This window comes from Poecile atricapillus, chromosome 1, assembly GCF_030490865.1.
Source record: "Poecile atricapillus isolate bPoeAtr1 chromosome 1, bPoeAtr1.hap1, whole genome shotgun sequence".
Taxonomy (NCBI): domain Eukaryota; kingdom Metazoa; phylum Chordata; class Aves; order Passeriformes; family Paridae; genus Poecile; species Poecile atricapillus.
The window spans coordinates 155,162,674-155,190,462 of record NC_081249.1 but is presented as its reverse complement, the minus strand read 5'-3'; the positions used below and the strand labels follow the sequence as shown (position 1 = coordinate 155,190,462).

Genomic DNA, 27,789 nt, shown 5'->3' with positions numbered 1-27,789 from the left:
TCATCAGTCTGTTTTCCTTTTTTATTAATATTTTACCACTAATTTATAATCCAGGAGTACCAAAAGCTAGTCAAGTTCTTGGCTTCAGTGTGCTACCAGTAAAAAGGCATATAATGGTCAGTACTGGTCAGAGACTTACAATGTGTGAAGATAAAGGAAGCAAAACAAACTAAAATAACATCCCTTTTCCTCCTCAAAATCCTGCAATGATGAGGATACCCTTGCTAGTTCTATGAATAACAGGATTTTTATTTAACACCTAATTTTAACCTTTTTCATTTTTGAATAACTGAAGCCTAGCTATTTTCTAAGTGACTTGCTTTTGGAATTTTTTTAACTTCTTCATCTAAAAGAAGACAATCACCAGTTTCTCAGTTACCTCTTTATCTGTGTACCTGTAACTACTCTTGGCCAACTGCCTTGCAATCGTGCATGAAGACAGAAACACCAAAGTAAGCACAGGGTAACATCACTGAGGCTCTGAAGGCGTGATGATCCAGAACACAGAACATGTGTTCCGGCTGGCCCTTCCTGCTCCTTGTCCTCATAGGGAATGCTGGTGGTTTTCCTAAGAAAAGGGGAAATTATGATTCTCCTCATAAACAGGTTAAAGTGATTCTCCAATATAAATAGGACTGCAAAGAGACCAAAAATAGTGATTAACATGTTGAATTAAAATTGTGCATGCATGTGTGTATGTGTGGGTGTGTATGAGTCTTTTGGAACTACAAAATTTTACACCACTATCAAAGGATAATATTTTTAATAATTCATGTTAACAATGCTACATGCTTATCCAGGATTTGTAGCTATTTTGCCAATAGTCAGTGCTAAGACAAAGAGAATTTTGTGAAAACTCTGCCCCTACCTAAAGGTCATACAGGTAGAAAATACACTTCAAAGAGCACCACAGGTGTTTACAAAAATAACAAAAAAGAAGTAAGGAAAGCAACAGGTTCAAGGCATACTAGGCATTGATAAAATTCACTCTATATCTTACTACATATCAAGTTTTTTCCAATTGTCAGGAATAGAAATGTGATGCCTTTTTTAAGACTCATAAATGTGAACGCATAAAAAAGACTTCCGGTATCTACTTACAATTTGGAATTGCAGAGATGGCAGTGTTACCTTGCTGTCATTGAAATCAGAGAAGGGTCTCTTACCAATTTCACCTGCAGTAGGCCCCGAGTGATATAAAAAATCGGATGTTTTAAATGTAAGTGAAAGCTTCCAAGAGAACCTGAACATCTTACTGGCACTGACTTATTTTGGAGACTAATAGCAAGACATTATATAAAATTTTGGCTCTAGTACCTGCAGTAAGTGAATGCTTTTGCATCGAAGGCATAAAAACATCTACAGAGAGAAAAGAATAGGAAAAGCAGAAGAGGAAAGTTGGAACGAATTTTGAAGGGATTTCCTAGCTGCACTGCACATACTCAGCTGGATACTCAGCTGGTGTAAATTGACAACATAGCACTGGAGCCAGTGGAGCCAGGGTACTTAACACAAACTAATAATTTGGCTCTGTGTACTGTTGTCAAGAGAAAAATAAGCACAAGCTTTCCCACCGCTGAGATTAAAATATGAAAGTGACCCTAATGAATATAAAGGTGTTTGGGGAATTCCTGTATCTTTTGTGCAAATCAAAAGAAATTATGAAGGGACAGAGAGAGTAATGGCTGAGCAATAATTCCTGATGTACCCTCACTGCTAAGAGATTCATAATTAAAATCTTCTCTAGCTGTGTGCAGAGTGCCCATGGCAATGTGTGCCTTTGCACTTCACAGAAATAGGGAAAAATTTACTGACAGGGGACTGTGAGCCCAAGATACAGCACTGAAAGAGGTATTTAAACCTGTGAAGTATGCTGGACACCTGTTGAGAAATTCACAAAAATTAATGGTGATATTATGGGATATTATGGGATGGGCCAAAAATAATAACTAAGCTGGATACTTAAGAATTAGAACAATTCAATTTTCTCTCCTCATTAAAAAAAAACACTTTTCTTTTTTTTTTAAATCAAACTCTTAAGTGAATGTGAGTTAATAACTTTTCAAAATTTTTTCAAAATCTAACCAAAGTTGTGACTTCTGAAAATGAAGTGCAACATACAACCTGAACAAATTATGTTTTGACTATTCCTACAAATATACTTTCTAGCCTATCCGATACTTCACTTTTTTTACAGTTTTTTTTATGCTTATAATGTGAAAAGTATCTTGCTGCCCGAAACTTCAGGAATAACTCTCAATTTCTGAGAAGTAATGAGTCACTTCACAGGCACTATCTAGTAAGCATAGTGAATACTATGATCATTTGCCAGACAAAAACCAAAGTAAAATACATTAATTTTATTATTCTGTAAGCCTAGTAAATCATATTAGATACAATAAAACTACCAAGCAGAGTTTCAATAAAAGTTATACTGAGAATGATTCAAAATCACTTGAAATCAGTAAGAGTCTTTCCATTAATTGACTTTTGTGAGCTTTGAGACAGGGCTGAATTGGTCAGCAACGATGCTCCAAGGCACATCACAAAATAAAATTCAAAAAAGAATACAGAAATATGCAATCATTGTACCCCTGTCACAAGAGAAGAAAAGCCACCTCTTCAGTGATCTTTGGCAGAGCTTCCCAAAGCTATACCTGCTTTATACTACACTGCTTGTCAGGGATTCTTCCTCCCTTTTTTTAATCTGAAGTATTTAAAGCAATCATGGCATGGCCTGAACACAACAGGGGAATGTCCTCCATGACAAACGCCAGGTGCTCCTGCCAGCAGAGCGATTCCCTGACCCTCGGAACTGGCAGAACAGAACGTCTCCATTGGCTCGGAGGACAGCCAGCTTTCTCAGGAGGCATTTAGCAACTTCCCTGGCCACAAGCAGAAATAAACTTGTGCCATGCACTTAAAATAATAGAAAGAAAAGGCTAGATGGGGACACAAAAAAAAATCTAAAATAAAACTTTCTGCCTGCTTGCTTCTGAATGGTAAGGATAGAACAGATTGCTATTACGAGACAAACAGAAGAATACAAATTCCCTAAATTAAGAAAAATATTTAACACAAAGTTGTATCCCAGGGCTCTTTCTTTCCTACATTTGGTAGCACGGTATCTGTTTCATATTTTGTCTTGTTTTGCTTATTTTAATTTTAAATAAATCTTAAATGGATGCTCTTTGGATAACTTCATGTTCTGGCATACCCTATGTTGGCAATGAGAATGCTTTCATTAAATATATGAGTGATTCTGAAAATCTTTAATTGGGTAAGATCCCTGTACTTAGCTATTAAATCTAAAGTAGAAATGCAAGGTTTTGAAAGGCTGGGCCAAAGATTTACAACAAGAAGAGAACGTGTATCACCATTCTTGCTGCATTAGCATAGACTTAGAAGATTACCAGTGCATTTTGAAAGTTATATCACCTAAAAACACATGACAATACAGAATTGGTTTTAAAATTCAGCCTGAAGTATCCGCATATTTCATATATTTTTATTAGGCTTTAAATGTTCGCATGTGAATTCCTAACACCCTTCACTGTCTGCTGCTTGGTATCGGGTTTTCACATCTTCAAAGAATTTACCCATTTCTTTTAAAAGCATTTCTCTCTGGCAGAAAGAAGGAACTCAGTCCAGCTTCTACTGAAAACTGGATGAGGTTCTGTGATACCGACATGTTCTTCTACGAAAATCACAATACAAATGGCATTTTATTGCTAGTGGGCAAAAATTTAAAAACAGTAGTTATTGGAAAACCAAAGTCATGGTTTTCTAAACAGACCCTTAAGTACCTATATATCCTTGTGCTTTTCAATGAGATTAGCGTTTCTGAAGATAAAATATACCTGAGAGTGAACTTTAAGATTCTGAACCACTTGGACTGTTTGGAATATATTATCCTGCAATTTCAAATAATTGTTCAATAGAGAACATTGGTTTGTTTTTTTTTTCTTTAAAGTAGTCTTTCTCTAAATCTAGAAATTTTCATTTACTAGGACTTAACGGAAAATTTTCACTTAAACAAATCTGCAAACCCAAGTTTCAATTTCTTGGGCAACTTCAGCATCTGCTTTGTTTATACTAGCAAGTGAAATTGAAAGCAATACATTATCCAGCCTTAAGGGCTTGCTTCTCTTTCTCCTTTCAATTAATCTTGTCTCCAAGGAGTCCTGCATTAAAATAAAATAAAATAAAATATCAATACTATTCTTTTTTAATTTCTATGTGTTTAATTATAAGCAACAATTAATCAATTTTTTTCAATTTCATTTCTTCTTGGGGGCATCTCACTGATAAAGAGAAAATCAACAACAACATATTAATCAAATAATCAAAAACTTTGAGGCAAAAAAGAGTTTAGCCCATCAAGATTTTAACCTAAAGCTAAGAAAATCCCATATTTTACTTGAATTATTGGTAGAACTCATTTATTTTTCCTCAAAAACATTTTCAGCATATATATTAAATTTCAAGAGCAAAGGGCCAATTTCTCTTTTCAATTACACTCTACAACTTCATTAACATCAGTGGAATTGTCCAGATACAAGTAATGGCAAAAAATTACTCACAGTTTATACCTTTTTTTTCTGACTACTTTCTATTAGAGGAAAGAGAGCTTGCAACTAATCCACACTGATATTCCCAGTATGATCCTAAAGCCTGGAAAATGCAAATTTCAATCATTTTGACATTGTTGTTGCTACTAAATCCACTTTAAATGGAAGAACATTAGATACTGCCTCTCTCTTCAACATTTTAATATCAGTGGATCAAATCAAATCTCTCTAGATAGGCTTGGATTTTGATCTATGTGCAAGATTAGTTAAAAGTCACCCAGATTTTCATTCAAACCCCTTAGTTTCTAAGAATTCTCAGTATATCTGATAAGTTGGCCTTCCTACTCCAATTATTTTTGTGAATATATATAAATTCCTCTGACAATGTATTTGACCTTATTTATATAAGAACTGTCATTAGATTTTTTTAGGTACTGCTGCAGATTATAAATTAGGAGTTAATTTCAATTTCTAGAATAATTCTTACAATATTAACCTCTTTTTTCTCTTTAACCTATTTAATTATTTCCACTCTCTTAATCAGTTCAGATAACATAGTCAATTGAAACAATCTCTTTACTTCTGCACAGGCAAAATGTTGTCCATCAGTAGACATCCTGAAGTTTTTTCTTCTAATCTGTAAATATTTTCCACTGAAAGATTTAAAAAGCTTTAGTATGTTTCTGCTGCACAGCTAAGTTCCCAAAAAAAGTGTAGGTCTGATTTATATTCATTTACCTAAATAAGATACATCTGCCAAATTATTTTACATTGTGCAGGAGTAAATTCATCACTAGAGCAGTAATGAACACCATTCCAGTAAGAAAAGTGCGAACACCAACAACGTCAGTACAGCATATTCTGCCACTCGCCACTTACCCGCTCACAGAATCACAGCCTCTCAGAGAAGCTTTCTGCTTCCTGGGAAGGGAATTATTTCTGATGATCTTACTACCACTACTCCTTTCCTTTGCCCTTGTTAATACCTGGATCTGTTACACAAGAAGTGCCTTTATTTATAGATCTATATATTGTACGTATAAAATATATATACTTATTTATCTGCTTTATTTAGCCTCAACCAGAAAACTTAAGTGAAAACATGTATCTGACTGGCAAGTTACTTGGGAAAATAAAAGCTTCGTGGTAAGCACAAAACAATTGACAGGATTTGTTTACATATACTACACCCATCTTTTTTAAAATGTAGAACTTAAGTCTGCTTCATAAATTTCACCACGTTTAATTGTAAAAAGGCAGCCAGTGAATTATTTTTAATAATTTACTTGTGATCAAGAGTGATCACAGTTTCTTTTTATCATTATATTTCTAGCTCAGTTTTACACAAGTGGTAATATTTTATGAGAAGTTAGCTCTACATTATTTTGATTAGTTGTTTTGCTATCTCTATGGACAAATAAATAAATCCATAGCTCAATAACAAATCAAATAAATACTGTGTCAGCAAAGCAGCTGATTACATGATCTTAAAAAATCTGATGTAGAGAAATGTATATTGACAATTACATTTTTAGTGAATCTGACCAAAGAGATAAAACCTCAAAATTCTGTGATTTTAATGCTGCTGGCCTTACGCAAAAAAAGATGTTTTCTTTTGACTAAATACTCAAATTTTATCTGTTGGAATCCATTACTTTAAAAGAATAAGGAGTTTGCTGGAAAAGTTTTTATATGCCCTCAAGGGGAAAGAAATTTCAAGTTTGATGCAATAACAATCACTGCTAAAAACATGTCTGTCAATATGTGATCTTAAAACAATCTCATTAAGAGAGGTATATCTCAGGTATTATTATAAGGCACACTTTTAAACATCCTATTAGCACTTTATGAATCAGTTTATGTAGTGATATTTTAATGATGGGTCTATTGTTTCTTGCACAAAGTTTTCAGCACCTTGGTAACTTCCACATCTTTTAAATCTTATAAAGCATCTTCACAGTTCTCTAAATCCATACCAAGAATTTTTTTCAGTACCTTTTCTATTGGGCCTCAGTTTAACAAGCCATCACCAGTGCTCAACTAAGGAAATCAGTTAAAAATAGCTGTCTAGATTAGGTATCTACAGAGGTGAATCATCATTTTAGTTCACCCTGATGTGATAATTTTACAAATTAAATAAAAGTAGTTGCATGTTGCATACCACAATGACACCTGTTTACCAACAAGGAGCTGGGCCTGTAATGTCCGCCTATAAGAGAGTTCAGGCTTCACTCTCTAGTTTAATAGTCATGGAAAACACATAAAGCATGAAGTCATAAAAAGCAAGAAAGCATACCAATTTTCTTTTTAAAGGTGCTTCTTTCAGACTTGGATTGTATTTTACCTTATGGTGTATTTTACCTTTCAAAGTGAAAGAGTGGCCCTTAAAGCACCAGCTGCCGGACAGCGGTGCGTGTTTAAGGCGTGTCTGCACTCTGTCCTGCTCTGCTGCCTCGAGGAATAATGCCTGGGCAGCCTTCCCCACCTTCTGCCATCCCACTGCTCTGACAGACAAACACACTGAGCTTTACAAGTCCGTGTTTCCACTCTTTCTACAAATGAACACTTTTGTGATAAGGCGTTGCAAATATGATCTTGCCTCCTGCCTTTACCTTCACAAAAAGAGAGTATTCGGACAGAATCCAGTTCACCAGTGGTTATTCAATGGACAAACAGCGTCATCCTTGCCCATGTCCTGGGTTCTTTAAGAGAAGGGAGAGCCCCATCTTATCACAAAAGGATGGGCAGACTGCTTCTGGGCTTGGACCTGTGACACAGGTGTACTCTCACTGCACAGCCAGCTACACCTTCATCGTGACACCTGGGACATTTTGGCCCATGGGACTAAGAGAAGGAGAAGGAAGTGTCCACACCACATACAGCCCCAAATAATTCCAAATGGAAGCTAAAGAGATTTCCAGAAAAATGCTGCTCCCACCAAGCAGCATTCCTTTCTCCCTCCTGATCAAAGGACCCTTTCTCATCTGGTCCTTCTAGTAAAAGCTGTGCAGCTCTCTTCAACTATATAAGACTCCACAATACTTTTACTTAGAACTTCTCACCTAAGAGATTCCATCTGTGACCCTCTATTTCACAAATGAAGCTCAGTTCCCTTAGTGAACATGAAGATATTTCTTATTTACCAAGGTCAGCTTTCCCAGAGAATTTCTTTTTTAATTTTCAGCCCTCTGCCCTCCCACAACCAAGCACAGTGCTTCAAATGTAAGGACAGAAGCAAGCACCAGACATGCAAGCCTTTGAACATGTTTTATACCAAATAGTGAAATCATCTGACTGCAGAGTAAAACAGCAACTAATTATATGGGTAGTGGTCTTGCATCTCCCAGTGTAATCCTTTATGATTCACTTCAAGAACAAAAATGCTCCCCTTAAAAAAAAAAAATTAAGTCTGTGTGCTGCCCATTTGAACAGTAGCCATTTCTCCAGCAGCTTGATGCTCCCACAAAACAAGAACTCCTTTTCTGTAATAATTCTGTTTTGAGGAAATAATAGTCATCAACATGACATGTAACAGTGGTTAAAAAATCAGGCTTTGAAGTGCTGAATGATCACAGGAGCTTTTTTTGAATGTCCAGTGCAACTGTTAATAATTATCTACATACTTGACTTTATTTTGTGCATTTCTATATGGCCAACTTGATGCAAAACATTTCTGCACAACAAAAGGAAATTTTAATATTTAATTCTGTTTTTTCCATTCCTGAAGCACCTCATATCTCTTAGAAACACATCAGACAGAGCTAACCAAATGTCACTAGCTTCAACTTTCATGAGTTTTTAAAATGTATTTGCAATTTTCTCATGCACCCATTTCTTATGTAGAAACAAACTTTTCTTCTCATTTTCTTCCTGTTAAATTTCTATTTCCAGTGGACTTGTTTTTAAAAATTCAGTGTCACTGGACCTCTGAAAAATTCTCACTTATTTAAAATTATCTATCACCTGCAATATAGAACTGAGTTCCTTGGTTTCTTCCAGAATACTTAGCAATATATTTGTAGTAACCATGAAAAAATCCCAAGTGGCAGAAGCCCTCTTGATGCCCAAGGCACAGCTTATAAGCAATTAAAAAAATATGCAGACATTGAATTCAGCATGAACCATTGATGCTAAAGAATGTCTGCAGCATGCTTCCATTTGTGATTAATCCTGTCCGCAATGTTAAATAATTGAGGAACAAACTAAATTCCACAGTTCCCAGAACAGTTTTGCATAATTTTGGATATTAAAAAAAGACTTCTGATTAGTACCTTCCTGTGATTTTTCCCTCTAGAAAATAAATTACAATCATTACCTATGGATTGTGCTACAGCCATAATTTTATGATCTATCTATTATGATCTCTATTATAATCTTATCTATTATGATCCCCAACATTTTAAAATACTCCGATTTAATCTTTCTTTTCTAGACTCCCACTCTTTCATTGCAGGTGAATTTCTATCCCTTAAACACAATATACTCAATTACACAGTATTTAATATCACATATAACAAACTTCATCATACTTGAAGACTGACCATCCTCTGTGGTATATCTTTCAATCAGGGTCTGTTCAGCCACTCGAAATTACTGCTGTTACTGACCCATCCTTAACATTATTGCTGCAAAATTTGCATTATATTATACTGCACTAACATACAAAAAATCCATGTTTCCTATTGGACAGCTCTAAAATTTCAGAGCTGGTCTACTCCACACAAAACATCACATCTCAGGACTGTGCTGGGCCTCATTAGTGTGCAGCCTTGCAGCAAAGAAGGCCAGTGGCACACTATGCTGTAGTAACTGGAATGTATGCAGTAGGTGCCTCTCTCCTTCCAACACCTGTGACATTGCACCAGGAGTACCCAGCCAAATTTTGGGCTCTCCAGGACAAGAAATACAGGGACACATTGGAGCAAGCCACTGCAGAAAGTTAGCAAGACACAAAGAGGACTACCACTACACAATGTACTACAAGAGGCTGAGGGAACAGGCTTTGTTATCCATAAGCACAGGAGGTGAAATGAAGACATTTCTGTCCACAGCTGTCTAGTGGAATGCTACAAAGAAGATGGAGCCAGACCCTCTGCAAATGTGTACAGTTTTAGGACAAGAAATGAAGACAGAATACAGGCAACTCCAACTGAATATTAAGAAAACCTCTTCTGCCATGAGGTGGTGAAACACTAGAAGTTGGTCAGCTGATTTTACGAGTTGTAGAATCTTCATCCATGGAGATATTCAAAACCTAATTTGACACAGACCTGGACACCTGATCCAGATAATCCTGCTTCAGCAGTGGGAGCTGGACTAGATGACCTCCAGAGGTTCCTGACAACCTCAGCTGTCTTGTGATTTGAAGCAGGTCATAGTCTAAGCCTCTCATGGCATCATACAGTAAAATCAGGCCCGGTCAAGACTGGTGATAGATGTTCTAACCTGAAAAGAAATCAAACTGTTTCCTCTTTCCAACACATTCCTGTAGGCTTCTGAGCTGTATTTATCTTCCACAAAAGTCTACACAATTATTTTTCTAGAATACATTTTCCATTTTCCCTCTCAAGGTGACAGCAAATGTGGCCACCCAACTTTCAATTCCCCATCCTGGAACTCTCCAAATCTCTCCTCCTGATTAAAGACCTGGTTATCAGAATACTACTATACAATTAGTTATGGATACCTCCTGATGAACAGCATTCCATAGTTTGTCTTTCACGTCCCTTTCCTTAAACAAATCAACATAAGAGGAATTATTTCAAGCTAGAACTCAAGGAAGAGCAAATTGTATACCTGCAGCTACCTAGATAAATCTGAAGCCTTTCTAGTAGTGCCAAGTCTACACTGATACAACTGAAATACATGTCTTCAAATACTTCAAATACTTAAGCATACAATTAGTTAAACTAACATACATGATAGCTTATCTCTGCTAACATGGAAACTTAAACACTTATGGAAACAGTTATTACAAATCAGTTCTTCCTCAAAAAACAAGATACAGAAATTATATGGGTCCAATATTGCATACCTTTGACAAAAGTCATCCATGCATATTTTGATTTCATGTCCTTTAAACTAATGACCATATCACTAGTAGTTGATTATGCTTACTTTTATCACGTATAAAATAAATAACCTGCATCCTGGTCTAAAAGTATATTACACATTGAAGTTCACGCATGTTCATTGCAATGTTCAAGTGAGCAATTAATTTTATGCCATTGGGGTTTCACCAAGCAAAAATCATATCCAAGCATTTAATTTTGCTAAATTCAATCTGTTTAATATGCACTTTGCTTGATCATAGAAAAATAAAACTTCAAATAGGAGTGTAAAATTAACTGTGTTAGAGAAAACCCTTTCCAACAAATGAAGAATAAACAGCAATTAAAACGATGAACTTTTCAAAGCAGGTACTTTTTTTCCTAGGCGTTGTATGGTATGATGCCTTGTCCATACAGTCCAAATAAGGTCTTCCTTAATCGTATCAATGCGAGATAACAACACATTATAAAGCAGGGTAATTAAGCTGTGATATATCTCATATCCATTCATGAAATGCACTAAAAATGAGAGTAACCAGAACTATTTAACTGAGACCATTTTCTTCAACAATTTTCTAAGCGACAGAATCACCAAGGAGACTTGCTATAGCTTCCAGAAACATTCTACATAACAATGCAAGAACAGGAGTATTGGGTCAGACCAGGGTTTCCTGTATCCCACCTCCAGCAATCCCCAAAAGTAGCTGAAAGGAACAACATAAGTGATAGCATATATAATACACACCCAAAGTCACCATTCAATCATTTTCAGTGCAGGCATTTCCTCAAACAAATACGTATTTCGGAACATTCAGTGGATTAGTCTGTCATTAGTTTGTTCCATCTCCTCTGCATTTCATAAAAGCCTTTCACACCTTAACACATTTAAAAGACATCACTACCTCTTACAGGACCTCAGCGCCACAGATCGTCCGAGCACACTGATAAAATGTTCATATTGATAGCAGCAACAGTAATACCAACACATCCACTACGTAACCAAGTACCACGGGACAAAACCCCTGCCCTGAGCCCCCAAAATCCTAGAAAGCAAGTATCAAATAAGAGATAGGAAAATATTTAGAAGCAGTAAGACAGCAGCTAGCATCACAAGAAGTGATATCTAGTTAGAAGTAGCTTGATGCCTTTGTAGGCATTTCAGGTAAGGAAGAGCTTGGGAAGAGAGATGAATCCAAAAGGCAGTGTTACAAAGGAATCCTCATCCAAGCATAAGGTATTAAACAAATGTGTGCTTTCAAAATAGTAAATGGGCAACACAGCTAGTGTTACAACTTGAAGGAATACCTTGACAAAGAGAAACAGTATGATACAGCTGGGTGAAGACAGACTTGAAACTTAGGGCAAGAGACTAATACTTCATGCACCAGAGAAGAGATGTCAGGGGGGATATAAAAAGACATGGTCAGTGTTACAGTCTGTCATTCCACAAATGATCTCTGTAAGACGATTCTGGATAGACAGGACTGGAGAAAAAATATTTCTCAATGGTAGTGAGGATGAGCATTTAACTGAAGAGTAGGCAGGAAAGCATACAGTGAGGATGTTAGGCAGAAAAAGCCTGCAAGACTTTGATGCAGTCTGAATGCAAAGAACTTCAGAGCAGAGCAAAACAGTTACACTAGGTCATTAAAAAAAAAACCAATATAGCAGAGAAATAGCATCCCTTTCCATGGTATTCCATGTCAGCACACAGCAGTCAGCTGTGTAAAAATTTCCTGAAGTTGAGTTGCATCATCACCATCACACTTAACAGCTCCTCAGAGATGTAATAGAGTAATAATGCCTGATGCATTTTTGAGCCTGTTCATATTTTCATCTCTAAAACACCCTTTGGCAAGGAATTCAATTCAATTGCATGCTACATGGTAGGATGGAAGGGAGGCACACAGAAAAACCATGAAAAAAAAACCAAACAAACAAGAAAGTACAACTTCTGTTAAATGTTTTAGAACTGCTTCCTGAGAATTACACAGAATATTTCCTTGTTCTCATAATACTAAAGTTAATGAATACCGGTTCCCCAACTACCTTTTTGAGGCCTCGTTCATTCATCTCTTTTCCAAGAGGAAGTATTTTACTTTAACTCTTCCTCTGACAAAACTCCTTCCATGTACCTCCTCAGCCTTTATGCCCTTACCTTAAACTGCAGTATCTTTTCGAAATGATGATAACAAAAATACACAGATACCACAGATAGATTTCACCTACTGGATTTATGGATTGGAATTCATGTTTTCGGTTTGTTTTTCTATTTTGTCCTACTCACCCCAAATAATCTATTTGCCTTTTTAACTACTATGCTTACTAGGAAGAAGTCTGTATCAGAGAGACTGCCAAATTAGAGACCTCTCCTAACAGGCAATACAGCAGTGTTAACTTGAAAAGTAGATGGAGAGTTTGTAAAGAACTCTAGGAGATCTGTTTTGACTAAGGGAATCTAAACTAGGCCATAAGGAGAAGACAGAGAAGCAAGACTACATTTTCATTGAGATACATATACCATAAGCCTGTGAATCATCTGCAAAGAGATGATACTTAAATTGTCTTTCCACATAAGATTATGCAAAAATGAAGAGCAGAATAAGGGGGGAAGAAAGAGGGTGGTTGAGAGACAACATGTTGCAGAACTCCCACACAAAGCTGGGTAATGAATGAGAAAGATCTTCCAAAGGATGCACTGAAGAAATGATCGAAGTATCCAAAAGCAGCAGAAAAGACGGCATTTGCCAAGAAGTCACAGGGCAAAAAGAGCAGGGACATGGTCAACTGTTTTCACAGCTGGCTGGCAGGTTGAGAGAATGAAAGCTTAAGATTTAAAGTGCAATTCACAATGATTAAAGTGATCTTCAGAAGTCCGTATCGTGCTTGGAGAGGCCGTCTCAGAAGTAATCGGGTGCAATCACCCCACATGTGCCTCTGCTCTGCCTTTTAGCATGCCCTGCACACTACTGCCCATCGCTGCAGTGCACTCTGCACCGTGCCTGTTTCTGCTGCGGCAGCAGGGGCCACAGCAGGCTGCTAAGAAGCTGCTTTACTCATGGAATTGCAATAAACAGAGCTTCTATTTAGTGACTGAATTTGCCTAATACAGCCCTCTGAGAAGAAGATCGTATTGCCCTGAGCTAGTATGAATTCCAGCAGGAGCTGAGTACTACACAGCTTTACGAGGCTCACAAGTGGAAGGGTGGCTATGGATCTGCGTTGCCTTTTGTTACCCACTCTCAGATCAGTTAACCACATTTGCCATCTTCTGCTAAGCTTTCTCTTGCCAGAGAAGGAAATTACTAAAAAAATTAAGTACAGTTTCCAGACTGAACTGTCTTCAAAGAATTGCTCCATGAGGTGGGACAGGCTACAACAAAACTACTACTTAAAAAAATTTTTTGATCCTCCTATTCCTCTCTATTTTGCTTTCACATCTCCCATGAAGGATGTTTTATAGATGAGCTATGTGATTGCACAACAGCCAAAATGAGTAAGAAACTCTGTAAACTAACTTGTTTTCCAACAATTACACGTGCACATGCAAATACTCACAGATACTTCTATACACCAACAACTTCTGAAAATACAAATAGAAATAACAGTAATCTTCCAAGCTCTCTATTTTTCATTGCACACAGCAAAGAAAAAGGAAAAAAACCAACAAAAAAAACCACCACCATACTTACTGATACATTTTATTTATTAACGTTTTCTATCCCTTAGAAAAAAAAGATAAATTAATTATAATTAGCTCTCATTTGGACAATTTTGTGTATAGCATTCATATTAGGGATGTGTTGAAAAAAGAGCCAAAATCAACACATACATTTTCTTAAGTGAAGACTTGAATAAAATAAAGCCAGGCACTTGGTTCCTCTTTCATTCCATATGATACACAGCTGCGTCAATCCCATCAGGAAACAGGCAACAGGAAATTCTTAACATTCTGAAGAGAAATCTAAAGATGTGTCTCATCACCCTTCCTCCTGAAAGTGCTTTTCAATTGTCTAAAAGATGTTTATACTAGTTCTAAAATTATTAATTACTTTGCTTAGCTTTTAAGCAGCTATAGGCCTCATTAAGTAGCTAACAAGGAGACAAAAAATTTTTTATTTTTATACGTTGCCTACATTTTTTCATTTCCTTCATCTCAAAATATAAATTGTTAAGGAAACCTTGACACCTATGGACAAAATCAAAGCCTAGTAGTCTAGCTATTGGAAAATGTTCCTTCATAATGTGCTGCTCCTGCATTATTTGTGTTTCTAACTATAGCTCTTGCATATATAATTCCATTATACTTTTATAAATCACCATTTTGAAAAATGCTTTTGAACCATTAATATATTTTCCTGGTTAAAATTCTTTGAGATGTTCTTAACAAGAGTCTTAGATAATGAATTTGGGCAAACTCTGGAACAGTCTTTACAGTATTATCATTCTCATTAATTTTCAGAACTACCCACTGTGTTGAGATGATTGTCATGGGCCTAAGACTTCAATTTGGCTAAATATTTTTGCATATATTTCAACATATAAGTAACTAACAGATGTTTAAAATGTTAAGTTCACAATCTAGAAATAGTTAAATATTTACTGTAGTATCGTAATTTGGTTTTGCACTAATTTTTATTTTTCTGCTTCTATCTTTAAACACTCTTTTAGAGTCCTGCTTGGCTGTAGGCAAAATGCTTTAAAACAACATCACATGAAAACAAAACATACTTGATTTAGTAAATACAGCTGTGTTTTTAAAGAAAGAAAAGAAATAAACACTTAAAGGTACCACAAATTAAAAACAGAGAAAATAAAAGGAAACATTTAATGTAGAAATGTAACTTTTACCTAAGGTCCAGGCTTAATGCAAAACCTTTTAAATTGTTTGCATAATAAAAGCTGTAAAATTCATGTTTTATTTTTGCTTTAGAAACGTGATACATTCTACTGTCTTACACCATTCCTAGAAGGCTGTATTAGATGAAAACAAAATTACCTTCAAAATGTTAATACACAGCATACACAGTATCTTACTTTAGTCCAAATTATTCTTTGCCTTTTTTGCTTTTTTTTAATTTTTTTATTTTTTATTATCTTTGAAGACTGCTTCTGTTTCCATTGTTTCATCCTTAACCATTCACATATCAGAGCAATAAGTATTTCATTACTGGTTTATCTGTCCAGAGGCTTGAGAAGCAGTAACAATTAACCCTCCCTTCACAGTGATTGATACAGGCTTTGCTTTCAATTTGTTCCACTACACAGATCATGAAATTCTGAATGCGATCATCCTTATTGACCTACACTTTCAAACACACGGCTACAATGAGATGAAAGTAATTATTAAAAGGAACACAGGACTACTCAATGCTGAAACAAAGTCTTGAAAAATCTTTTAGATGACCTTCTCATAAAATTAGCATCTTTTTATGTGAAATAAAATTATGAATTTTCTTCAAAATCTGGAAATACTCAATGTAAATCTGATCAAAGTACAATATCATGGTATCACATAAGCCCAATTCTAATGTCACATCAGCTCATATCTGACCCAACAGACAGTAACTTCAACCAGAGTGATCATAGTAGGATCACGCCCTATATATTTTAAAAGTTCCTCTGTCAGCTTTATTTTACACCAGCTCTGCTTGAAATGTTGTGGTGAAAATGACAAGACAGTAATTACTATTCTATTGTAGTCTCTTTCAGAAAAGAAACAGTGTTTCTTTTTAAGATTCTGGACTTCTTGAGGCACCTAATGTAAATAAGTAGAGAGGGAATTCAGTCTGCTAAGGAAAAATGAGAATCTCAAGTCAGATTTCCATCATCAGCTGAGATGAACCAAGACCTGTACACACCAGTGCTGAAGACTTACTTACAGTGGAAAAAAAACATTTTTCATCAAGCCTTGAAAAATAACCCCACAAAATATTAATTTCTTATAACTGATACATTTTTTAAAAATTAAATAGGATTGGTAGGTGAGCAGTAATGATAAAACTACATTAAAAATGGGATGCAGTCAAAGAAAATCAGGAGAGAAAACTGTGCAGAAGGATGTTCTTACAGGCCTGAGGCTCTAATCACAAAACAAAGTGATGGAGATGAACCAATACTGCATGGATTAGCAATGAATTATTTTGAACTATAATCATGTGCCAGCACAAAGGGGAGGTAAAAACTAGCCATCACTCACAAGCTGATCTGCAGATAAGAAGAAAAATAAAGTGAAAAAGGGAAAAATTTATATGCTAAATTGAGTCAGGAGAATAATGAAAATCTAAAATGTTGTTACACTTCAAGTAACATTATATTTAATGTCTTTCATCTACTGTATAATGTTGAGTATTTACACAATAGAGTCTGTAAGACACTAGGGCTAAAGCAGGGTTAAACTGGATAACTCTTCTGTAAATTAGTACTGCATAATAACATGTGCTGAAAAATATCCTAATAGATGAGTTAGCTTTAAAATAGCACACGTGGGCACTAATTTCTCCCACTGTAAAACTGCAGGAAATACATATATATATACATATATATATATATATATATGCATAGGTAGAGACTGGTACAGGTATACAAAAATGTGTAAATACACATACACGCTTATGTGTACACAGGCATAGGTAATGAGAGATTTAATTTCCATTAGTCCATCTGAGAGCTAAGCATCACCATCTTAAGGTTCAGTGTTAGTTTTCCCTTCAGGAGAAGAAAATGTTAGAAATAATTTTGTGAGAAAAGAAAAATCAAAACTGCTATCTACAAAGATTCCTGAGATTCTTATGAACAGACTGTTTAAATGAAGAGCACTTTAATCAGTAGAGGAATCCTCACGTTTCTAATGTCTTGCTGTGCATTCTGCAGGTTATAGTAGCAGCTGGTAGAGGTCATATATCTTTTGTGAGCATCCCAAAAAGGCTCACTGCCAGACTGTTAAATTATGAATAAGCAATGAACAAAAGAATGCAGATACGGTGGTGACAAGATAATCCAAGCAAATTTATCTATGACAAATTTCACAGGATTAACAAATTACATTTACACAGAACAATAAAAATGAGGAGGAAAAAAAAAAAAAGAAAAAAGGAAAAGAAAAAAAAAAAAAGATGAGCCTACTTTTCACTCACAGTATTAGAGGGAAAGAAAATCTCCATTCCAATACATGTATTTACATTTAACTTTAGATAAAGTAAGACATAGCTTGGTGAAGGTGAGCAACTAGCATTATTTCCTTTCAAACAAATACATATTCTGTATCTGTCTAATATACAACATATGCCTGTACTTTGCAGTGTAAATGTATAAAAGTCAGTGAAAAATCCTTTAAATTTTTCCTCATAATTTGTGAGAAGCAGAATAAATACTGAAGAACTCTAATTTTGCTTTTCAGGCAAAGTATCTTTCCATTCCCTGTGTGTTAAAACACACTTTTTCCCTTTATAATTTTGGGGTTTTTTTTCCTATTTGAATTGAACAAATACTGCAATATATGATAATTGTCAAAAGAAACAAATAAAGCATGAATAGAACTTAAATATCTTTTTTTTTTTCCTGCAGTACTACCATAATAAACAAATTTTTTTATACAATGACTCCTAAAGGAATTCTAAATCCATAATCTAAATACTGGTTGTTCCTAAAGATAGACATTCAGTATGTCAAATAATCTGAGTGTAAAGTAAAAGAGATTTGCAATGTTTGCTACATCCTACAGTCTCCTGTTCTGGTTTTTGGAAGTGATACAAATGGAATATCAGTTTCAGAATTGCAGTTCTGTAAAGAAGCATTTTTCTTCCTATTAAAAAAGGAATAAAAGGAAAGACAGCAACTCTTAGTTTGGAAATTTGAGTGTAAGTAGAGTGATTGATAAAGGAAACAGCATATATGTTTGACAGATCTGGAATCAGCTGTATCTTTTCTATCATGCTTCTCATCTGAAGTCTATTTTCTGTCACCTTCATTTATTTCCTGTTGTTTGTTAATCTGAAACAGTTGTTTAGTAAAAATAGATCTTGAATAAATATGGGCCTTCTGAAACCATATGTATCATTTATGTATCAAATATATGTTCTTGTTACAGAGCACTGCCTACAAACAGGAAACTTCACTATTAAAGTGAACATCCAATTAATTAAGATACTTTAGTAAACTACTTGGATTCTGCAAACAACTACTTGAGTACCATTTATCTAGCTCATTCAGCCGATGGAAAAAATTACTGTACTTTTGATTTTTCAATCACAAGAAATGCAAGTTTTGTTGTAAAACTGAACAGCAGCTCAGAAAGAATAAATAGATAAATTAGCCCAAAGTATTTGTTTCTCTTTTTATGTTCATCTCCTATTTGTTATTTAGTAAGAGAAAACAGGTTTGTTTTTAAAATGCAGTTCTTGCAGAGAACCTCCTGTCCATACTGCTAGCAATTTATGCAAAGGTGAAGCAAACATGCCAATCCTACATCCAACTATAGTCAGACAAATAAAATCAGCTACTTTTTTTTTTTCAGCTGTGAAGGTTGAAGGATAAGTACCACTGGCAGCTATTCTTTTTTTTTTTAAATTCTTTTTTACTTTTTTAATCCTGCTGCCAGCACCGTACAGATTCAGTCACTCAGCTCTTTCCATTGACCTCAACCTTGACCTGCTAAAACTGCCCACTTACATTTTTTTCCCACAAAGTAAAAAATTCTGCCTCCCATTATCTCTAAGAAAAAACAGCCTTTTAACAAACATTCTCCTAAAATTTGGTATACTATACTTTTGCTAAATTAATTACAGCTTTGGCACCTAACTCTTATAAGCCTAGGTTGTGAGTAAACTGATTGTAAATGTGAATTTGCACATGACTTTCAAACATGACATTTAAACAAGAGGGAAAGAAATCCCCCACACCTACCCCCCATTCTAATATGTAAATATAGAGTTCTGATATCTAAATACACAGTTCTGTGCCTAAATTTCAGCAAAGCTATAACCCTTCAGGACTTCATCCAAAATGACTATTCAAAGACTATTCATTACACAATAAAATTCAATTTAAAACAATGTAGTATCTAATGAAGCCTGTTCTAAATTTCTGTTGGAGACAAAATTCCCAGGCAAGTATTTTAAAGGGAGCTTATAGGATTTAGGTGCCCATATTTCACTAAAATGCAGTATGTGTTGAATGCCTAAATCCAATAGGCTCTTCAGAAAATCCAAGCCCCTGGGACATTATCATAGATTACGTACATACATATTATTCAGACTATGTCCCCTAAGTTCACTATATACATATGTAAACCTAACATGCCTGCAGGTAATGGAACAGTACTTTTCCACTTAAATTATTTAACATAAGTGTTGAACTTCTATTATATATCAAGCTAACAGCTAATTTTAAATTGCAATCAAGCCATTCTCTGAAAGCACTTTATTTCAGTGGAGGTTTTGCCTGTAAAAGAAATGTAAATCCCTCTAATGAAGGCAGTGTAATCTTTGAATACACAGTCAAAATGGGGGCTGGAATTTTATTCCTAATGCTAACATTGACATCTTTTGCCACTTCTGCTAGTTCTCAAAAACCTTTTGTGTGTAACTATCTCATCAGTAAAACATGTAGAACAGCGTTTTCAGACCTTTCGAAGCACGCTAAGCCAAATAAAGAAACATATCTACAGAAATACTCAGTATTAATATTAAAGTCTTCTTCAGACATTGGATGACATCAATGAGAAGTTTCCCAGAACAGACAAATGGCATAACATGACAGAAGAGTGAAAGTCCAAAATGCAACACACAAGAAAGGCTGGGAAAATAGCCTGTAAGAAAATCTTCAAAATTCTGCTTTCAGTAATCCGTTTCAAATTCTTTCTTACATATCACTTGTTCTTTAATGTGCCTGGCTCTCGCCTGCATGTGGAGTGCTGGGTAAGGGCTGGATAACTCTCAGTATCTAGCTGCAGCAGGCTGAGATCAGGATCTCCTTGAGAATCACTCCATTTTTACTTGACAATCTCAAGACTTTTGCGTTTTACAATAACACACAGAGGCGAAGTTCACTCCTCCTCTCACTAAGTATATTTGTCATTGCAATCTCTCTGAGATAAAATTCACATCTATTAAATTATAAGTTAAAAATACTTTTATCCTTGCTTGTGATTCTCTATAGTATACTTTAATTGTGTACATAATTTCATTTGGGACTTTTCCAAAGATTAAGGTACAACTTGAACTCAATATTCTCCCAAAGACAGGGTCCAGCTCTGCCAAGTTAGAGACACAAATACTATCCTACCCTTACTGTACCTTCTTTGTCCTGTGTAATATACTTCTGTGGCATACAAAATTAACGAATATTTGTACTACTCAAAGTCCTGTTCAAATGAATGGCACAACGGTCCTATTCATTTGACTGGGACTTTGTGTATTGCAAAACCACTGCTCGAGCTAGTCACAGAACAATGCTCTAGTCATATAAGACATGGCAGCAATTATTTTATTCTTACTATGGCACATCTTCTTATGCGGCAAAATACAATATTATTACAAATTATCCTTATTATGCAAAGTCCTATTAAACAAAAAGTCGCACACCTCATTCGCACTAATGGGATTTTGTATGTTAAAGGTAACATACAGTAGCCTTATAAATATTACATAGAAAGAAACCACCTCTACCAAAAAAATGTAATTCTTTTGAAATGAATTTTCAAAACATTTCCACGCATGGCCGTAAATCTTTGCCAGCCTCTTAAAAAAAAAAAAAAAAAAAAAAAAAGACAAACATTAAGCATAAGCAAACAAACCAAAGTAACAAATGACTGGGGTAAAAATGCATTCTTTGCTAGGTACCTTAAAAATATCCTATATTAAGAATATATAAACAAATTTCCAGGGTGACATCCTGCAGGACAAGTTTGTTTGATTCATTTTAAAATATGCTATGACTATGCTGACGTGACTATGCTGAAAACACAAGATGAGGTGCTTTTACACCTGCAAGAGCTACTGCTGATAATAATATAAAATTTATCTGATGGAATAACTGAATGTAAGGTTTAATCACATGAGATGAGATGAGATGAGATAAGATTTCAGGAAATGGTTTCATAACAGTAAACAGTTACTTAATTGCTAACAAATGAACTTCTGCCACATTGGTTAAATGGCTTCAATCTACTGACCTCAGTGAGGAAAGAATCATTCCAAAAATGTTAATAAAATGGTAATAGTTAGTTTTCATGATCAGTATCAGTTATTCAAAATTCTTATCTTAGAATACATTTTCCAGAATAGAGGGTATTGTTATTAAGATCATTTTATGAAACAAAAAAAAAAAAAAAACCAAAATTAAACATTCTTTACTTTTTAGGAAGTATGGTGATGAAACTAACACCTAGAATGTCAATTTTCAACAACTGTTTTACATCACTCTTGCAGTAAAATTCCCATCTGGGCTGGCAACTTGTGTGCCAAGTTTCAAACAAATGTGATTTGAAATTGCCAGTATATTAGACTCTGAAATTCAAGTGAGATGCTAATAAAAAGAGATGGGTACTGACAATAGATCCTCATATTCTCTTAAAAATACCTATGACTCCGGGTGTTGTATTCATCTGTTAACAAAATTCTCTAATTATTTGTAACTTACTTATAGGACAGCATTAGAATATAAAGCCATCAAATTGTTAGAAAACAAGCTAACTGGATATACTTAGTAAGAAAAAAACAGCTGTGCTGTAAAGAATGTAAAAATGGTGCTGCAGACAAAACCTTGTTATTCGGAATCCCATTAGTTACTGAAAATACTTAATATAAGTTCTGTTGATCAATATTCTCATGTAAGCTCTAAATAATGTATTATTCCAGTGGAGAAAAATGCAGCAAATCAAATATGGTGGGAGAATGTTTCAAATTATGAAGAGTAGTATGACTGCTAATCCATAAATCAGAAATCAGAAAGATTGTTGTAATGTGGGAGGGCTCTATTTAATAAAGGTCATTATAACTCCTGGCTCTAGAGCTATAAGATCTAATATCCTCTCTGGTAGCTCTATGATATGCCCATGCATTACTGTTCTTGTTGACAGTCTGTTGCCTTGGAAATATTTCATTATTTCAGTTTTTCCATTTGTAGACCCTTGGCCTTGTGATATGAAGGCCACCCTATTTCATATTTTCGATTATCATTTAAGCAATCTTCTGGAGCTATTTATATAAAAGCAAGTGTTAGACAATGCATATCATCATTTATCACTGTTATGTTTAAGATCATGCTCTAGAAAAAGTGCCAAAATAAAGGTTTTTTCTCTTTCACTTTAAACCAATAGCACTTTAATATTATGATATGCTATACAAATCAAGGCTGGCATATCATATGCGTGACACTTCTATTTCATTTTCTTGGGTGTATATCCACACAGTTGAAAAAACTAAACCATAGCTGTAACTGTAAAATTTGCTAACACTCACAGTTTAAAATAAAATCAAACAGATGTAAGTGTGTAACTTTTCATATATCCCTTAAGAACCTAAACAGGTGGAAAAAAGTTTCAAAACTATTCAAGTGCCTGGTTACATCAGGGACTACTACTTTTTACATCTGTTTTGTAAGCACACTTTGCTTGAAAAAATATAACTCCATCTACCTAAATACTTGCGGTAGTGAAGACTAAAAAAACAATGCATGCAAAGTCAATTTAGAGGATTCTTAATCTTGAGAACTAGTTTAGTGAAGCAGTAGCTAAGAAACTGACAAACCTTTTCACTAAGAGATATGCTCCTGTATTTCAAATATCTTGGTTCACACAGATGAAAGGATGCGTACAAAGACAGCTAAAATAGTTGCACACAAGACCTCATGAGCACATTACACAACTTTTAATAAAATGTACATCAGTATCTGTTTCTTGAAGCACTGATCCATTTTCTCCAAAACTTTTAAGGAATAAACAGACTACCATTATTTTTGCTACAAAAAATGTCATCGACTTCTACATGCAATACTTAAACCTAAACTATCCAGAACACTGTACGGAGTGATAACAAAGTGAACCCTAAGGGCAAAACACAACTTCTTGGACACTAGGCCAAATTTGTGGCTATTAGTGTTCTAGGAATTTAGACTACCTTTTCCCCCTGAAATGATTATACCTCCCACTCCCTACAGGGGAAAACTACTCTGATCCAACCTTTAAAATGACAGCATCAGAGCTGAACAAGAAGATGCTATTAAAGGGCATTAAATTAAATACAGTATATCCTCCTACAACTTCAATCAGAATTTCAGACCAAGTGTTATTTAGTTCAGCTCTCAAGTGGAGCAGAATAACAAATCGCGCACTTTGATTTACCTTCTCCGAATGCCAAATGGAGACAGGTGATAAAGAAAGCACTCATGCACAGGCTATGAAGTTTCCCCTAGAAATTAATTCTATCTTCAAGATTCCTATCTCAGAGAAATTCCCAAAATGGCACACAAATATGCTTCTGCTGGAGAGATTACTGAAGCTATCCTGGCAAATACACTTAGCACTAATATAGTAACATTCTCAGAAAGAAGACAGCAGAATTGTCTGTTGCGGGGGGGGGACAGGACTAATTCATATGAATTGTTTTTCCAACAAAGAACTCTGCAGGAGAAAAACCTGCTTTAAGTGTTATTAAGACAGCAGAAACACCTTTGCAGCCACTGGATTTTTTTTTTTTAAAAATGTGTATAGTTTAAAATGAAAATCTGCAGTTAAGTCATTGACATCTAAGTACGCACTGTTTTCCCATTATGTGTATCTCCTAATTTTGCTATATATTAATATAGCTTTGTCAAAGAGCATCAGTTAACACTAATGCATCTAAGACAAGCACACTAACACTTCAGTGGTGAATATGAGATGTATACCCCGCAGTCTGCTTTCTTAAGGAAAAATGACACAGCTACTTCGACAAAAACTGTGGGGTTTGGAAGTTGTACTAGAAACGCTGATCATTCTAAAATATGCAAGCATGAAATTAAGGCTAAAGTAGTTTTGTTTAAATATTTTTCAGACTTATTTGTGCTGTGAAATATAAACGGACTAACACATGATCCAGCTACTTTTAATGGTTATCTAAATGTTAATTTCCCTCTTTCCAACTTCAGGCCAGAAACCTTCCTCACCCCTCACACTCAAGTTCACTTATAACGCTAAAGGGGGGCGGGAGGGAAAGAGCCCACCCCAAACCCACTGACTGCTCTTCTTCTGGGCATGTATCTCGTCGCAGTGTAGCAATGTAGCTTTGAATACTTTTGTAAGAATCACAAAGTAACATCACATGAACTTGTACTCTTGTCTCCTACCAGTCACTTCTAGAAAGATTCACTTTACTAGAACAAATCCGCTACGGGCAATTCGTGTCACCAGCAGAGCACATTAATCACGAGCACTCTCTCCCAACAAAAGTACATGGGGCAGGCGGCGGGCCGGGGACCAAGCGGGGGGGCAGCGCGATCACCCCCCGCCTCCCTGCCCGGACCCCGCGCACCGCCTCCCCGCCCGCCCGCGCACCGGCTCCGCTCTGCCCACGCCGGGGGGCGCGGGCACCGCGGGGCGGGGGCGGCCCGGGCAGCCCGGCGGGCGCAGCTGGCGGCGCCCCCCCCGCTCCGGCCTAGCCGCACTTGAACCGCACCGGCGGGGCCGGCCCCTCCGCCCGGAACGCCGGGCCTGGCGCGGCGCCCCAGGGCCGCCGAGCGGCGGGGGCTGCCCGGGGGCCTCCCACCCCCGCACACACAAACACACACACACACACGCACACACACGCCCGCTCCACAACGCGCCCCGCCAAGCACCGGCTCCGGCAGCCGCGGCGGTGCGGCCACCGGAGCGGGGCCGCTGCTGCGCGGCTTGTTCTGAGTGTGTGCGTGTGTGTTTGTGTGTGTGTGTATGTGTGCGTGTGTGAGTGCGGCTGTGCGCACCAGGAGGAACTCACGGTGCCCGGCTGTGCGAGCAGCGGGTGCCGGCGGCAGGTCCCCCCCACCCCGGCATGGCAGCCAGCCCCGGCCCCCGGCGCCGGCGGCTCGGCCCGGCCCGGCGCTGCTGCGGCGGCGGCTGCTGCTGCTGCTGCTGCTGCTGCAGGTTCAATAAAGAGAAAGTGTTACCGTTCTCGCCTGGAAGGATCCTGCTGAAAGCTTGGCTTGGTGGGCGCCATCTTCCTGGGATTTTTTTTTTTTTTTTTTTCCTCCTCTCTCCCTTACTTTTCCCCCTCCTGATGTTGGTGTGTGTTGTGTGTCTAGCAGCAGCAGCGGCGGCAGCAATGGCCCCGGTTAGCCAGACAGGCTAAGGAAAAGTACTGAGGCCAAAGCATCGCGGGCTCCCACTCCTCCGCGCAGTCCTGGTGCAGGTTGCTTGCTCGCTTGCTTGCTAGCGCTGCTGCTGCCGCTGCCGCCGTCCATAAGCCGAGGAGCGGAGGGAGCCGGGGCCCCGCCGGCCCCAGAGACATGCCCAGCGCAGGCAGCGGCGGCGGCCGGCGGCGGCGGCGGGAAGAGCTAGCCGCGGCGCAGCCCCGGCGGGCAGCCCGGCCGCTGGCATCGCCCGGCAGGTGCGGCACACGCACACACTCACACTCACACACACACACACTCTCTCACACACACGCACGCACACGCACTCTCTCGCACACTCGCACACACACCCCCGCGGGCCGGGCTACGCGGGGTGCCGGGCCATCGGGCTAGCGGGGCGGGGGCGGGGGAGGGAAGGAGGGGTGTCAGGGATCTCCAGGCTTGACCGCTGTGAAAGTATTTCTGGGCATTTTCCAGCTGCTTTCCCTGCTCCGCTCCCGCTCTGCGTGCAGGGGACACAGCCTCTGCTGCCGGCGCAACAACGCCACTCAGTTGCAGTTTCGCACACTTTCTTCCTCTGGAGTCTGGGCTCCAGCATGGAAGAGGAGCAGAGGGAGGCAGGGGCTCTCTCTCCAACTCCCCGGGCGCAGAAGCGCGGCGGGAACACAGCGGGCACAGGCAGCGCGTCACCCGTGGGCTTCCGCGGTGGAGGACGGGCTCGGGTGGGAACCGCGGGCAGGGGGATGCGAGGGCCCTGCGACCCACAGGGCCGTACGCGGGTGTGCCCGGAGCCAGCCCGGACGGGCCGGGCCGGGCCGGGGGAAAGCCGCACATCCCCCCGCCACGTCCGAGAACGCGCCCGCGCGTCCTGAGAGTGGACATCGGGTACTAGCGGGATAAAAAGGCGTAATGCTGGAAACGCGAACTTGGAGTGATGACCCGCTTTGTTGGCAAAGGGTGTAGCACTTCACGCGGTTTTATTGGAGATTATGAAACTAATCATGAAGTAAAGGAGCGGGGAAAAGAAACCGCTACCTTAATCGTTCCTTCCAGGACACCGGGAGAACCTGAGCGCTGCTAGCCCTTATAGAAGAAATCACTCGTTCGCTAAAAGCTTTTCATCTCCAAGGTAACTTTGTGGCTGTTCTGCTGCTCCCTTGGAATTACAGCTGCCCGGGCCTGATCCTGCTCCCTGGGAAAATCCAACGGGTTTCCTTGGGGAAAGGGGCAAACCCCGAAGGTCGGCCGCATTAATTCACGAGAAACGTGTCCGCGACTACTCCAAAAGTTTTTTGGGGGGGAGGGGCGGAGGCTGGGGGCCAAGAGCGTGTGCGAGCCGCAGGGCAGAGCCAAGGGGAAGAAGTTAGCAAAACACCTGGAAGTTTGGCTGCGGGGCGCCGTCCGCGCACCGGGGGCCGAGGGATTTCTTCCCGCAGGAGGCAACCGGGCCGGCGTAACTTGGCGCGGGCGGCCGGCGCTCAGCCCGGGGCTGGGGACGCACGGCTCGGGGGCTGGGGACACACGGCTCGGGGGCTGGGGACACACGGCTCGGGGGCTGGGGACACACGGCTCGGGGGCTGGGGACGCACGGCTCGGGGGCTGGGGACACACGGCTCGGGGCTGGGGACACACGGCTCGGGGCTGGGGACACGGCCGCGCACGTGTGGCCGCCTGGCCTCGAGAGCCGCGCCCGGGCGGGCAGGGCCGCGCTGCGCAGCGCTCCGGGCGGCGCTGGGGGTGCAAGGTGGGCACCAAGGGCTGCGGGGGGGGACTGCCCACAAAGTAGCAGCTGCCGCTCCCAGCCGGCAGCCCTGTCTCCTCGCCACCGAAATGTAAAAAAAAAAAAAAAAAAAAAAAAAAGT

General features: G+C 38.5%; 1 protein-coding gene across 2 annotated transcripts in view; it reads right to left on the bottom strand.

The window, feature by feature from the left end:
• Positions 1-26,277, bottom strand: part of NPAS3 (neuronal PAS domain protein 3) — a 587,887-nt gene extending 561,610 nt beyond the window's left edge. For both annotated transcript variants that reach the window (XM_058829497.1, XM_058829498.1), the window contains exon 1: positions 25,745-26,277. In XM_058829497.1, coding sequence (XP_058685480.1) covers positions 25,745-25,794 — 50 coding nt within the window. In that variant the 5' untranslated portion in view covers positions 25,795-26,277. The remainder of the gene's footprint in view (positions 1-25,744) is intronic.
• Positions 26,278-27,789: the final 1,512 nt, after the last annotated feature.